Here is a 17687-nt window from a genome sequence, read left to right on the forward strand (position 1 = left end):
TGCTTTCATCATCATTTATTATTATTGTACGGTTACAGAACGTTTAGGGCAATAAATTCACCCAGTTTTAAATATTTGTTTATTTTGTTCGTATCCTGCATGTTTTCTACATCGCGGTTGCCATGTTGGATATGAGCGGCCCATGTGACTAGTGAGGAGATAGGCCAACCTGCTTGATAGCATTGAACTGCATTTTCGTCTCCTAAGGCAGCGTTTTCTTGTAAATTTTCGTCAACGTTCAACTGATACAGTTGTAGAGAAAGGCTTAAAAACGGCTTTTTTCAAGGATTTTGTCACGTAGTGAGTTTACAGCCAGAAAAGTAAGTGAAAATGTGGCTTGTGTATTCGAATGAAATCATGGCACGAGTTGGACGCCATATTCTGCAGTGTAATGTAGTGGCAGTGTCACGTGTAATTCTCATTTCTGACCATATTTCTGTATTTTGAGATATATTTTACTTATGGCAATGTCTAGAAATATACACACTGTAGGTGTCAATATCTAAATTAGTGTGTTAAAGTGGTCTTTATGTCAAATCCCTTCTGTCGGACGCGTTGTGACCCGCCTTGATCAAAGTGCTCAAAACCCTCGTGTTCATTTGAAACAACTTGACCATGGGCCTTGGTGACAGACTCGGAGAGGTGTCCAAGTACCAAGACATCACTCCAACACCTATCTATTCCAATCAAAAGATTACTTCTATTGATTAAGTCATATGCAAATCATAAATCACAAAACATAAGCTAGCATGCTTTCCTCGTGGAAAGCGGAAATTCATATGTCCGTCAGCCATTTCAAGATGGCGGCGTCCATGGTATTTCCTAAATTGAGAAGCTTTTGAAGATTTGTAGCCTAAAACACTGTTAAAATGGTTCGAATGCAGGTAAATCTTCATATGATTTCAAAGCAGATGTATTCTAAGTTATGTTTGCATAGAATATGACGATGCATCTGGACTGCACGTAGGCAATATGTTAATAAACAGGCTTGATGGGCATACACATTCTGACCTTGTCCTTGCCAGTGTAGGGATTCGTGGATGGGCCAATTGATACACTCCCCTCCTCTAACCTCAGCCAAGAAATACGTTATTCTCGCATATTTCAAATGCTCCGAAGTTGTATGTGTTAAACGATAGATAAATATTCAATAATTAGAAATTAACGAATTCAGTGTGATGCAAGTTTTGCTAAAAAATGTCTAAATTTAGCAGTTAACTCACAGTGATCTCAACTAGGATCTACTGTTCTCTGACAGGATTATATTCAATTATTTTTTCGTTTTTTTTTTTTTTTATGAAAATCAGCATTATTGCACATTACGTGGATTAATTTTGACAGTTAAGTAAATTTGTATAGATTGATGCATAAATTCAGACTTTAAATCTGGCAACATCACCATTTTCATTCATAAATTTCATTATGTATGTATGTGTATTTAATTAACATTTGACAGTTGTCATCAGAATCTGACTTGTATGTGTTCACTGTTGCATTTGTATCTCTAAATTTGACTTCAAATTTTGTGATTTAATTTATTGCCATCAATTGGAATGCGACCTGTTCAACATTTAGTATCTCCGCGACATCACGAGTAGACTGTTTTGGAGATTTGATCTTGTGAAGTGGTTTTTATCAATGAATCAAAGTGTATTTGTGATACGACTTGATTACATCTGTGTCCATACACGCATAGGTAGGTCAAGCTACCCTTTTATCAATAACCTGATCCGAAGATGGTTGTAGTTTGTAATATTACACAATACACTTACTAGTTAGGAGGGATCTTATCATCTAAATAAAACACATCCATTAATGGTCTCAATGTTTTAATTTCTAGGTTTCTAAACTAAGGGATATTATTGGTAATGTTTATCAATAGAAGTGCAGCATTGAAACTTGACATTGTCTAAGTATACGTAGTTGTCTCTATTTGTTAATTTTTCTGGAGATTGGACATGGGCCTTTTTGCAAATGGGGCCATTTGGCCCATATTTTCCAAAATGGCCCACCAAAACTCAGAAATTTCTTCAATTTTCTGTGTTGTGGCCTATACGATTTCTGAAATCTTGTCAAAATGGCCCATCATTTTTGGGTCCAGGGTGAACCCTGCTATATGATAACAGCAACTGTAACTAAATATGCACATTTCAAATATTTGCAGAAGACAGATTGTTACATATAATTTCATTGCCTATCCTGTTAGTTGCAGCACTTATTATAAAAATTGCTATGAACACAAATTTTGCCTGCAGATACGTATACCGATGGGTGTGGGGCTGGGGATGTCCTTGCTGGTCTTATTATTGTCTTTTGTTTGAAGCAAGGAATCCTGCAAAACTGAAAAGTACAATACCCTATTTATTCTAATAAACGCCCCCACCCTAATAAATGCCCCCCCCCCCCCTTTTTTTTGGAAAGAAAAATTCCTCAATTCGAGAAAAAGAACTTACTGTGGCACAGTTATATATCCATCCATGTGTGTCCAGAGGTAATTATTTAAAGGATATCCAACATAAAACTAACACAAATGACAAAACAAAGTTTGCCACTTAGTTTTACAATGTTTTGGATACATATACACGTTTCATGGTGTGAAATGGGTACATACAACAGATCTCACAACTTACCGACTCTGAAATTTTGATCTCCATTAAACGCCCCCCTTGGAAAAATTTCACGGGGCGTTTATTAGAATAAATACGGTATGCTCTTTTAATTTATTTGGGTTTGTTAGCTTAGAAAACTTGTTGACTCCTAATTTTACCCAAACGTGGTGGTGCTATAGGCCTTAAAAAATACCTGTTTTTGCTAACCCTATATTTTTGTGCTTATGTATATATTCTGCAATTTTTTGGCAATTTTCGGGGGAGGACTATATTTGAAAGTCAAGATTTCCTTACCTATAGTTAGGGCTGCAATGATTAGCAATTTTTGTATTCGATTAATTGGTTATAGGTAATCGATTACTAATCGATTAATCCTTTACAGTCATACTATGTTTGCACATGCCGTTGTTGTTCATGTCCAAGTGACGTAGTGTATATATATGTTTGACTGTTTAAGTATGTGATGCAGTTTACTCTTTTGATATCCAAGATTCAAATGAGTTTAATACAATTAAATCAAACCAAGTACATTCTTGTATCTCATTCAACTTTAGCTTGCATCTTGCGTATATCTTCATGACGTACACGGTACGCAAAAACAGGTGAGTCGGCATGTAGCTAGCTATGTACCGTCGTTTCCAACTTATTTGAACATGATTTCAACTGACAGTTTTCGACTGTCTGTTTAATTTATGTAAAGTATTACACATTATACTATTATAATATTAATAAGGCTCAAATGTGTTGGATAATGTGTACGCTAGCAGCTGTCTTCAGCCGGAAAAATGAAACAGGTGGGAATGATCGTAAGTTGCGTAACTGGTTAGTACATATTACAAACACGAATGGATACAAACTTACGGAACGCACACGCCTTGTTCTTCAGAGAAAAGTCAGGAAACCGACAGTTAGTTTTCAAAGCATAAACTTTGTTGATTTTATTCAAATTCATCAACATTTAACACTTAGCTAATTGATTTGAAATACATGTACCGAAAATATTAAACAAACTCCTCTGCCCCCTCTAATATTACAAGAAACGGAGTAGAATACTCCATGAACTAGGACAAGATAATTTCTCACGATGTCAACTCATCTCCAAATGAACATAATAATAAATGAAAAACAAATCTACACAATGTAGAATTTTTGTAGACCGTGCCAAGGCCAAGGACTGCATTTTCGTTTCGTTCTACATCAATTCCGTAATATAGTAAAACAAAGGAAAAAACTTTACGCCACTGACTTCACTGATACACAACAGTGAATGATTATGTTGGAGTGTTCAGGTTTGTAACCCATGTCCTCGCGATCGTCAGTCAAACGTTGAAGTGAGACGCGATGTTAAGTTATAAGCCGACATTTTACACCGATACGATACTTTCCTTACATCTAAAAACATATATCTAGCATGAGTACGGTGGTCAGAACTTAGGCCTGCCGACTGAAACTACATCTCGACGTCGTAGGCCTACTCCAGAGCCAACGCAACACGTCGATGATCAACATGAATTTTATTGATGATTAACGATTAATAAAATCTTAAATCGATTAACACCGATTAGGTCCTGTAACCTAATCGCTGCCGATTATCCGGGTAGCCCTACCTATAATATATATACCCTAATTTTCTGGCATGTTAGTGGAAACGCATGTATTATTTCTTTTATCACCATATGAGTATTATTTCTTTTATCGTCATGAAAGAAAAGTCAGAAAAAACTCTTTAGCACAAGAATATTTTGAAAACTTTTTCATTGAATGAGTAATGTGGCATTTTCTGGTCATGATCGAGGTCTGACAAGTCTGTGTTTCATTATCCTTGTAGGGTTGATAATAGAGAAAAAGATGGAACAATATCAAAAGAAAATAGTGATATTGTTTATCGTGAATTTGTCACGAAAGTTGAAAATTTTTATTGAGGGCCCTGCTAATTCACTCCTCTGTATATCCTCACTTCTGACAAACCGATTTTGTCCTGGGAGGAGGAGTGACTGTTATTGTCAACTAGTCCATCCGACCAGTATATTTTTTTTATGTTATTCCATGAACTTTTTTTTATTGGATTTGATTCATGGCAGGCAAGCCTTTCCTGCCTGATCAAAAATGAAGACAGTCCTGAAAGGTTTGATTCAAATGAAAACAAAACCGTTTTAAGCAAGTATTGTTTATCATGAATTTGTGTCACGAAAGTTGACCTTTTTTGCAATGTTTACACAATCTTATCATTGGTCATTATACATCTTGCCTAGTTTTAAGTTGTAACAAGATTAATCATTAGAAAAAAAAATTTGGTTTTACAAGTAAATTTTCTTGACTAGTGAATTCTTAACCTGGGTGGATGCTTTATACCATGCCACTACATGTACACTTTATATAGCTAGTCCAATGGACAAGTGCTTTAAAAAGTTTTGCCAGGCCCGGATATAAATAATGAACATAATAAATTAATAGAAATACCCATGCAATCGATAAATGACCCCAGACATTTTCACCTTCGACCTGTTGACCCTGAATGACTCCATTGTTAATGGGACGTAAATGATACAAAAATCAAATCAAATTTACACTCCGACTGGGATTGCACTGTGGTTGTCGTCTTGTAAGGTGATAGTGATTACATTATCCACTGTATCTCGCTAAAGTTTGTACTTGGTAAATAAATGGGTTCCTAATAAATGGGTTCCTGAAGAGTTCAAATAGAATTCCTGGAAATAGCTAGTTTTTTTTTTATTTCCATGCTTTTCTTTAACACAAACTCAAGAGTAAAGAAGACGGCTGTAGGATTTCAGAATTTTACAGTGTTGTGTATGCTAGCTACCATTCATTTCCAGTAACTTGCCAAGAATTTCTGACCATTCTCTGGCCATGGTCAATCACACCTCAGGGGTATTGATTCCACTGTTGTCTGTAGCATACATGTACAAGTTTATAAAGCATAATGGAAAACTCATTTCCACATTGATCTATACAGACTCAATTTGTGCGGATCTCGTGAACTAACATCAGTGTATCAGAAGCCAGATCTAACAAAGATGGTACAAGATCTTGTACTTTAAATCAAACATTAAATAAAGAAAATAAACAGTAAAAATAACAAACCTCTACATGTTCATCTGCAATTTTTCACAAAATTATGATTGAAATTTTAACTTTCAATGAGGAAGCTATCTTTTATTGACATCAGTTGTCAATCCACAATTAATTTTAATGAGGCCTTATCAACTGTATTTCTAAAAAAAAAAAAATGAGTCCCACAATATTAAATTCAACTGTTTCCAGAAATGCTGTGAATCCCATCAAAATTCTGATTACGGGACTCAGGACTTGCATGTCGATTCATCATTGTGCCGTTTAAAAATTTTAGGACTGATAATGGATCCCATTCCTAATTAAAATCATTTCGTGTTGAAGTTAAATTGACTTCTGATAGGTCCTTTCCAATTCACATGCTTTTTCCCAAAATGAGGCAAAAAGCGGCGGCCCAAAATTTACATATTTTAACCAATCTTTTTTTTTAAATTCCTGCCCAGTGATAGAACTCAAGAGGGCTGTTTCCTAGAGGATGCTTTTGTTTTGGCTGATAATTGGCCCCATCCTCAATTGAAATAATTTCATCATTTTTGCCAATTGAAGTTGAAGTTGAATTGAAAATTTTCTTCCCAATTACCACTTGTCTTCCCAAAATGGGACAGAAAGGCCCCCATTCCTTACAAATGGGGAAAAAACCATGTAATTGAGGCTCGTTAAGTAGATATTCCTCAAAGTTTTAAGCGATTTACTGGTTGCACCATCCATCAATTCCTCTTTGATATGAACAACCACTGATTTTTTATAATCAGATAAAACAAGCCAAACTCTGACATTTGTCTGTTGGTGTAATATAATGCAGATTTGAATTCATAAATGTATTTATTAAGTAATACTCTAGTACAGAGAATGATGAACTTGTTGACATTTTATAAGTAAGAATGTTTTCATTTGTGAGCTGAAAGCTAATTATATTATATATTTGGTCTATTTTGGCAGTCTAGGATGGCTCTTGACATGGACAGTATGGACACTAATAAATATTTAATGAGTCTGTACCAATCTTGCATGGTCATTACTTCCTATTGTGTCCGAGTACAAGCACTGCAATGCAATGGCTTGTAATTTAGTTGTCAACTATATAGTAATGATTGATCAATTATTCAAATAAATCAATGTTGATTAGGTTTCTGTTAAATTATCTCCTTTGACCGTGTTAAATTCACATGATAAGCAATGTTTGGGTATGTTTTGCATGTAAACCACTAGGAATCATAGGTTTTGAAGTCAAGGTCACACAAACGTTTTATTTGTAGATCAAATTCCAAATGTTTGAAATGAAAAAGGATGTTAATAAATATAACAACATGCTGTATATCAATTTCTACACCACTGACCTTTAATAAAATGTGTATATAAAGATTTAAAAGGAATCTTTTCAGAATTTTTTTGACACTTAAATTTCACCATGCATAACCTTTTAAAGCAACCTGCAAATATAATTATATATATAGAAATTGGAAAGGACATAGTTATTTTCAGAAAGTCAGTTCAGTCTAATTATAAGAAAGTCATTGAAAAGTGCAGACATCTGTCATTTTTTGTCTTGGGCAATTCAAAATTATTGATGGGCCGTAAAACAATACAATATCATGCATTCTATTGTGGTTCAGTTAAACAAAATATCTAGCTTTGACACAATTATTACATAAAATTTGGTAAGCACATCCAATTATCTTGGTTCTAAACGAACAGATAAAATTGGTTAGTGCAACTGATCAATTTTAGATTATTAATTAATCCTTTGGCCTATATCTACCGTTACATAATCCAGATTTAAAAAAAAAAATTTTCTTTACTCCGGGATTGAATAAGCCTATTTTCTCCGAAGCAGAGTTTGTAGCCATTTTGATTTTATACTAGCTTTACCGCGAGTAGTTTTGTATCTTTACTTCCTGTTGTACCTTATGACATCTCAACATTTTAATCTTATTGAAAATTAGTTATAGATATTTTTGCAACTAATTATAGTTACTAGTAAATAGCATGATTGTTAAGAAATTATAATTAAAAGTAAAATGACTTAGAAAGTTCTTGTTCTCTCTCTTTACTGAAAATGAAAGTAGAACTTGCACTTTAGGTTTTGAAAGCAATCATCGATGATGACATCTCATAATCGATCATTGAAAGTCGGTTGCCTTTCCGATTCAGTAAAGATTTGTAAAACAATTCTACAATTCCATCCATGTCTGTTGCAGTTCAGTTTAGCAAAACTACTGACAAATTTATGCTATTTAATTACAGGTGCGATAAATAAGCACATGCGATTTGAGTTTTTCCATTGCATTGTATGCCAGGTGACTTGCCATTAGATACTGTCTGTTGCTTTGCAAAACTCACAGGATCATTGCCTGAATATTAACAGCCACAATTCGAACTTGCCTTTTGAAGTCAAATTGATCATGAGCTTGAAACAGGAAATAGAAATTAGATATTGTAAGTTGTCTGGTTTGATAAAATCACTGATTTAACAGCTAATTCATGTACAGGTCTATAGTATTCTTGTATAGGCAGAAACATGCAATATTTCAGGATAATGTTAAAATGTTCTGTTGTATTATAACCAGGAAATTTAAATGTATTGGCTGGATGTATTACAACTATAAGGAAGTAAACTTATACAATACTTGGGGGTGATGTCAGTCAGCTGTGACATTAACATTTTCAAGCACTAGTCTGGACAAGCAAAATGCAGTGTTTATGACAACAAATATATTGAGATTCAAGGATTTTCATCTAGTCCGAACCAAAAAGTACTAGTCATGGGCATAGAACATCGCAGACTGTGATGTACTGTGTACAACACTAGGGGTGATGTACTGTGTACAACACTAGGGGGTGATGTACTGTACTGTGTGTACAACACAAGGAGGTGATGTACTGTGTACAACACTAGGGGGTGATGCACTGTGTACAACACTAGGAGGTGATGTACTGTGTACAACACTAGGAGGTGATGTATTGTGAACAACATTAGGGGGCGATGTACTGTGTGTACAACACTAGGGGGTGATGCACTGTACAACACTAGGGGGCGATGCACTGTGTACAACACTAGGGGGTGATGCACTGTGTACAACACTAGGGGGTGATGTACTGTGTACAACACTAGGAGGTGATGCACTGTGTACAACACTAGGGGGTGATGTACTGTGTACAACACTAGGGGGCGATGTACCGTGTACAACACTAGGGGGTGATGTACTGTGTGTACAACACTAGGGGGTGATGTACTGTGTACAACACTAGGAGGTGATGCACTGTGTACAACACTAGGGGGCGATGTACCGTGTACAACACTAGGGGGCGATGCACTGTGTGTACAACACTAGGGGGTGATGTACTGTGTGTACAACACTAGGGGGTGATGTACTGTGTACAACACTAGGGGGTGATGTACCGTGTACAACACTAGGGGGCGATGTACCGTGTACAACACTAGGGGGTGATGTACTGTGTGTACAACACTAGGGGGTGATGTACTGTGTACAACACTAGGAGGTGATGCACTGTGTACAACACTAGGGGGCGATGTACCGTGTACAACACTAGGGGGTGATGTACTGTGTACAACACTAGGGGGTGATGTACTGTGTGTACAACACTAGGGGGTGGTGTACTGTGTGTACAACACTAGGGGGTGATGTACTGTGTGTACAACACTAGGGGGTGATGTACTGTGTACAACACTAGGAGGTGATGTACTGTGTACAACACTAGGGGGCGATGCACTGTGTACAACACTAGGGGGTGATGTACTGTGTACAACACTAGGGGGCGATGCACTGTGTACAACACTAGGGGGTGATGTACTGTGTGTACAACACTAGGGGGTGATGCACTGTGTACAACACTAGGGGGTGATGTACTGTGTATAACACTAGGGGGTGATGTACTGTGTACAACACTAGGGGGTGATGTACTGTGTATAACACTAGGGGGTGATGTACTGTGTACAACACTAGGGGGTGATGTACTGTGTACAACACTAGGGGGTGATGTACTGTGTACAACACTAGGGGGTGATGTACTGTGTACAACACTAGGGGGTGATGCACTGTGTACAACACTAGGGGGTGATGTACTGTGTGTACAACACTAGGGGGTGATGTATTGTGTACAAAACTAGGGGATGATGTACTGTGTACAACACTAGGGGGTGATGTACTGTGTGTACAACACTAGGGGGTGATGTACTGTGTACAACACTAGGGGGTGATGTACTGTGTACAACACTAGGGGGTGATGCACTGTGTACAACACTAGGGGGTGATGTACTGTGTGTACAACACTAGGGGGCGATGCACTGTGTACAACACTAGGGGGTGATGCACTGTGTACAACACTAGGGGGTGATGTACTGTGTACAACACTAGGGGGTGATGTACTGTGTGTACAACACTAGGGGGTGATGTACTGTGTGTACAACACTAGGAGGTGATGTACTGTGTACAACACTAGGGGGCGATGCACTGTGTACAACACTAGGGGGTGATGTACTGTGTACAACACTAGGGGGTGATGTACTGTGTGTACAACACTAGGGGGTGATGCACTGTGTACAACACTAGGGGGTGATGCATTGTGTACAACACTAGGGGGTGATGCACTGTGTACAACACTAGGGGGTGATGTACTGTGTGTACAACACTAGGGGGTGATGTACCGTGTACAACACTAGGGGGTGATGTACTGTGTGTACAACACTAGGGGGTGATGTACTGTGTACAACACTAGGGGGTGATGTACTGTGTGTACAACACTAGGGGGTGATGTACTGTGTACAACACTAGGGGGTGATGTACTGTGTGTACAACACTAGGAGATGATGTACTGTGTACAACACTAGGGGGCGATGCACTGTGTACAACACTAGGGGGTGATGTACTGTGTACAACACTAGGAGGTGATGTACTGTGTACAACACTATAGGGGGTGATGTATTGTGTACAACACTAGGGGGTGATGTACTGTGTGTACAACACTAGGAGGTGATGTACTGTGTGTACAACACTAGGGGGTGATGTACTGTGTACAACACTAGGGGGTGATGTACTGTGTACAACACTAGGGGGCGATGCACTGTGTACAACACTAGGGGGCGATGCACTGTGTACAACACTAGGGGGTGATGTACTGTGTGTACAACACTAGGGGGTGATGTACTGTGTACAACACTAGGGGGTGATGCACTGTGTACAACACTATATAGCTAGGGGGTGATGTACTGTGTACAACACTAGGGGGTGATGATGTACTGTGTACAACACTAGGGGGTGATGTATTGTGATAGATGGGATGACTACCTAGACGGTACTAGTGCTATTTACACACAACATGCATGTACCAATGAATTTCAGATTTGTAGATTTGTTTGTAGTGCTTTATTATATAAAGGACAACTTTAGATGCAAAGTCACAAAATTTCAGATTTGTAGATTTTCAGAATTTTTTACCTTTTTTGAAATGCTTTATTTAGGATAACTTTAGATGCAAAGTCACAAACACATCATTTTTTGGGGACGAAAACCGTCCAATAATTGTTTTTGTGGAACTTTTCAGTAGGTTAATTAATCTGAATTACTGGATGGAAGTTAAAAGTTGAATGTGTATCTTATGCCATAGCTCCCAACTTTGTCAGCAGTTGAAGATTGATTTTATTATAGGATATATGACTCTGGCTAATTTAATTTGGGTATGATAATGATCTTGTTGGTGACCATGAGTAATTGACCTCATGACGTGGTCAATCATTACCCTTCTGTCTCAGGTGGCCAGATGACATGAAATCTGGTGTCGAGTGGTGACCCATGACCCCTCTGCCTGGTTTGGTGATTATGTTATCTCTTATTCATGCATGGCCTTCTGATAGTTTTCTTTAGCCATCCTAGCAAGTTATCAGGAGACCTGATCACCTTTGGTGACTTTGAATCCTGTGGTGGCCTGACCTCTGGTTAACTTGTGTGGTGACTTGAACTCTGATCATGATTGAACCTTAACTTTAGTGTTATAACCTGCCCTCTGGTGACCTTGACTCTTGTGGTGGCCTGATCACCTCTGGTGAACTTTACAGTGGTGACTCTGAATGAATTTTGACTAACTGTTAACCCGCTGACCTTTAATTTGGTAACCATGACTCCTGTGTTGACCTGACCTATGAACCCTGCACACTATAACTATTGGTAACATTGATTCCTATGTTGACTTGACCTCGGGTAACTACGACTCCTTTGGTGACCATGACTCTTTTGAAATAACTATTGGCAGGGCTCAAAGTGGCACCTATTTTAGTGGCCATTGCGCCTTAAATTTGCCATCGGCATACAGTTATTGACCTATAAGCCGTCTGCATGGCCACTAAAAAGATTGTGTACATTTGCAATTTGGTTAATCTTTCAAAGGTTGCAGTCAATGCTAAAATGACAGTCAACATAGAAAAAGTTACAGAGATGTTAAACTGATCTAAAAAATTGAAGTTTTCTGTTTTTGATTTAAGACAACTAGGCCAGGCAACTAACTTCCAATTGGCACCTAGATTTTATGTCATGGTAAACAAATAGGCCACCTGGTAAAAATGTCTACTTTCAGCCCTGTAATTTGGTAACCTTAAGCTTGATTCCTGTGTTGACTTGACCTCGGATAACTATTACTCCTTTGGTGACCATGACATTTATCGCCTTATCTGATGATTGGACGTCATCGCTACTCAAATTTTCATTGACTGTCAGAAGCGTTAGGGTTTTTTATTTTGCTGAAAATGTTCATAATTGTTTGTGAATGTGATGAAAATATAGAGGAGAGTACTAATGAATGTTGAGTGTTAGATAGACATGTGTACATATGGCATAGGTAGCCATGTGTAGCAGTGTAAATATACCTCCAGACATTCCAAAGAGGGCACAGGAGGGCACAACATCTGTAGGTCAGGGTTAGTGTGTGGACACTGCTTATCTTACCAGTACATGTGTGTGTATATCAACACATGTGTATATAGCTACTACTAGTGTTGATGTATTCATCCTCTGGCACGTGGTGCAGTGCTGCGACAGATAGTCTTACCTGTTCATAGACAATATGGAAATAGTAAATATAACGTTTATATCTGAACATCGGTTCACTTGTTGGTTCAGACACATTACAGTGTATACATGTACTTGTTTGTTTAGGGATGTGATGTCTTTAGTACTCTGATGAAAATGTTTACAGATTTTGTTCATTACCTTGGAAGTGTTATGTTTTAGCTCACTATTTACGAATAACGGTGAGCTAATGCTGTACCGTCGGCGTCAGCCTCCCCTTTCCAAGACTTTAACATTTTTAGTGCAAGTTTTTGGAAAGCTTGTAAGTCCAAAAGTATACACCTCACACACTTCTAATTTAGTTTAAATACATTCATTAGAGATGGATGTTGAGGCCATGAATGATCATCTAAATAAAATAGAAATTTCAAAATGACATACATAAAAAATACATATATAATTCATAATAAATGAAAGCATAGTGTGATTGCTGCTGCCGGTGAGCTTCGCAATAATTGATTGCACTTGTTTTCACTTCACATGATTAAAAGTTTGCTTTCAGCACCTTCACTGATAATATATATATCCATTATTTATAAATCTGATTTTATTTCACCTTCTTGTCCTATAGACATGAATCAGAAACATATTGATTCCCTTGTGTTTGCTGAATTAGTTATGATTAATATTAAAAACAAGACCTGACTTTCTGGAGATCTAAAGATTTAATAATTACAATTCATTGAATGAACTTGCATGTTCATACAAAAATAAAATCTACATCTAAACTTAATAATTGTTTGGTAACATTTGGTATATATACAAACCTTTTTTTCACTTATTCAAGTTTAAAATACAAGGATTGTTTAACATATTTGATACAGATATTCTCAAAATGTTTGTAGATTTCTAGAAAAGCTCGACAAAGTATCAAGTTGATATCTGTACCAGGTCGTACTCTTCTCTATGAAACTATTTAACTGTATATACCATGTGTATTTGTTGAGTGAATGTGACCTCTTGTTACACACGTGTCAGAATGATAAATAAAACCTTGAAATGCATATTTGGGTAGTTTTAAATTCAGATGACAAATGATAATTTTTTTGTGAAGAAAGGTGAGTGGTTGAACACACCTTCCTTCATGTACACCTTTACTTTTCCATCAATTGTGTAGAGGTTAAGCAATTTGTTGACAATTTTCCTCCTATGTCATTTCACATGGCCATGGGTCCATCTCTCATCCATATCCCTGTCTTTGCCTGGCATAATCCCTCTTTTTGAAGTTGTCTTTATTTTGCCTGTTGGAGCCTCCCTCTTTTGTCTGATATTTTAGTTAAAGATGATCCCCATTTTCCTTGTTTCAGAGACCCAACCCCCCAACCCAATTGATGCCTCCCCTATTTTACCAAGTTGGTGTCAATCTTTATCAATTGTTAATTTTGTGTTTTATATAATCATTTTCTCCGAGTTCCCCCAGATGTCCCCCTTGTGTATAGCCTCCATGAGTAAACAACAATAGGCTGGTGCTAAAAATATCTGGGCTAGAGATCTAGACCTATAAATAGAACTGTGCGTACATACTGGTGGAGTTGCATCAGCACATGGCCGACATGTACACATACAGGTATACATGTAGTGTAATATTACACATATGCACCTGTATGTACACAAATAGTTACCATGGAAATTGTGTTACTACTGGAAACCTTCAGGTTTGTGTGCATATGCTACAGGATTAATGTAGGTCAACTTCTGATGAGAAAATGACAACACATGTACATTTTTGTATTATATATGCAAAACCCTTCAGCACCTCTGTAAGAAATATACCATTTCCTTAACATCACCAATACATTATATTGCAATCAACAACGAAATAGGAAATAGTAATAATTGCAGTAATTCCTAACTGGTTATATAGTGGTTAAAGTAAGTGATTCTTGGCCTCTTGTCTAATAAAGAATGATAATTGAAATAATATCCATAGTTGATATGTATGTCATTAGCAGGGCTGCACCATTACAGCTGCCTTTGGCACCCTGTCACTCCTTACACCTGACCAAGGAACCACCTTCAAACATCCCTCATCATGGAAGTCGGCTAGTGTTTACTGTTTTTAAGATTGAAGAGATGGGAGTCAAGACTTAAATGAATAAAATCACACCGACATTGTTACCTGTACTTATTAAACAGGTAGTGATTAAAGTGATACAGGTGTGCAGTCAAGATTAATGATACATGTGTATATATAACAGGTAGTGATACAGGTGTGTAGATTACCTGTATATAACAGTGATACAGGTGTGTATATTACCTGTATATAACAGATAGTGATACAGGTATGAAGATTACCTGTATATAACGGGTAGTGATACAGGTGTGTAGATTACCTGTATATAACAGATAGTGACACAGGTGTGTAGATTACCTGTATATAACAGATAGTGATACAGGTGTGTAGATTACCTGTATATAACAGATAGTGATACAGGTATGTATATTACCTGTATATAACAGATAGTGATACAGGTGTGTAGATTACCTGTATATAACAGATAGTGATACAGGTGTGTAGATTACCTGTATATAACAGTGATACAGGTGTGTATATTACCTGTATATAACAGATAGTGATACAGGTATGAAGATTACCTGTATATAACGGGTAGTGATACAGGTGTGTAGATTACCTGTATATAACAGATAGTGACACAGGTGTGTATATTACCTGTATATAACAGATAGTGATACAGGTGTGTAGATTACCTGTATATAACAGATAGTGATACAGGTGTGTAGATTACCTGTATATAACGGGTAGTGATACAGGTGTGTAGATTACCTGTATATAACAGATAGTGATACATGTGTGTAGATTACCTGTATATAACAGATAGTGATACAGGTGTGTAGATTACCTGTATATAACAGGTAGTGATACAGGTATGTAGATTACCTGTACATAACAGATAGTGATACAGGTGTGTAGATTACCTGTATATAACAGTGATACAGGTGTGTATATTACCTGTATATAACAGATAGTGATACAGGTATGAAGATTACCTGTATATAACGGGTAGTGATACAGGTGTGTAGATTACCTGTATATAACAGATAGTGACACAGGTGTGTATATTACCTGTATATAACAGATAGTGATACAGGTGTGTAGATTACCTGTATATAACAGATAGTGATACAGGTGTGTAGATTACCTGTATATAACGGGTAGTGATACAGGTGTGTAGATTACCTGTATATAACAGATAGTGATACAGGTGTGTAGATTACCTGTATATAACAGGTAGTGATACAGGTATGTAGATTACCTGTACATAACAGATAGTGATACAGGTGTGTAGATTACCTGTATATAACAGATAGTGATACAGGTGTGTAGATTACCTGTATATAACAGATAGTGATACAGGTGTGTAGATTACCTGTATATAACAGGTAGTGATACAGGTATGTAGATTACCTGTATATAACAGATAGTGATACAGGTGTGTAGATTACCTGTATATAACAGGTAGTGATACATGTGTGTAGATTAGCTGTATATAACAGATAGTGATACAGGTGTGTAGATTAAGGAGCCGCGGTGGCCGAGTGGTTAAGGTGTCCCGACACTTTAACACTAGCCCTCCACCACTGGGTTGCGAGTTCGAAACCTACGTGGGGCAGTTGCCAGGTACTGACCGTAGGCCGGTGGTTTTTCTCCGGGTACTCCGGCTTTCCTCCACCTCCAAAATCTGGCACGTCCTTAAATGACCCTGGCTGTTAATAGGACGTTAAACAAAAACAAACCAAACCAAAGTGTAGATTACCTGTATATAACATATAGTGATACAGGTGTGTAGATTACCTGTACATAACAGATAGTGATACATGTGTGTAGATTACCTGTACATAACAGATAGTGATACATGTGTGTAGATTACCTGTATATAACAGATAGTGATACAGGTGTGTAGATTACCTGTACATAACAGATAGTGATACATGTGTGTAGATTACCTGTACATAACAGATAGTGATACATGTGTGTAGATTACCTGTATATAACAGGTAGTGATACATGTGTGTAGATTACCTGTATATAACAGGTAGTGATACATGTGTGTATATTACCTGTACATAACAGGTAGTGATACAGGTGTGTAGATTACCTGTACATAACAGATAGTGATACAGGTGTGTAGATTACCTGTATATAACAGGTAGTGATACATGTGTGTAGATTACCTGTATATAACAGGTAGTGATACATGTGTGTATATTACCTGTATATAACAGGTAGTGATACAGGTGTGTAGATTACCTGTATATAACAGGTAGTGATACAGGTGTGTAGATTACCTGTATATAACAGGTAGTGGTACATGTGTGTATATTACCAATAGTGATACAGGTATGAAGATTACCTGTACGAGATATGGACAGATATAATTCAACATTTCCATCCAATTTATCATTATCCATCAGTTGACAACTAAGCCATAGGTGTAAACACTGTGTATATTAAACTTGGTTACCAGGACCTTGTCTTTGGCCCAGAGCACTTTCTAACACTCTAGGGACTAATACCGTGTAAATCATTATTACTGAATTTGTTGTAATATCACAGCCGAGAAAAGATCCGAACTAAAACTCCTGTAGGGATGGATTTTGATCATGTGTGTAGAACAGATGGGAAGATAATGCAAAATACAAGTGTGTGAAGGAAACATTTGGCTGTTCTATATTAAGATCAACGTGTCCTTACCTGATGATAAAATGTACAGGGAACTATTTCTTTAGGGATAATGACACAATAAAAGGCATTCAATTTAACAATACCTGTTTTAACGACAGGTCGTATTATGGTGTACCCTAGGCCAGCGCTGTCCGTTCGTCCGCCCATTAACTTTACCGTGTTAGCACCCTCTAGCCTTTATTTATCAACAGATTTTTATGAAAC

At 37.2% G+C, this 17687-nt stretch overlaps 1 protein-coding gene across 1 annotated transcript in view; it reads left to right on the plus strand.

The window, feature by feature from the left end:
• Positions 1-269: 269 nt before the first annotated feature.
• The window catches only part of LOC117317431 (la-related protein 4B-like), a gene marked incomplete at its 5' end in the record, with an annotated part of 63676 nt that continues 46258 nt past the window's right edge, over positions 270-17687 (plus strand). Inside the window, one exon of the mRNA XM_033872241.1 lies at positions 270-320. Coding sequence (XP_033728132.1) covers positions 270-320 — 51 coding nt within the window. The remainder of the gene's footprint in view (positions 321-17687) is intronic.

This window comes from Pecten maximus, chromosome 19 (assembly GCF_902652985.1).
Source record: "Pecten maximus chromosome 19, xPecMax1.1, whole genome shotgun sequence".
Lineage (NCBI taxonomy): Eukaryota > Metazoa > Mollusca > Bivalvia > Pectinida > Pectinidae > Pecten > Pecten maximus.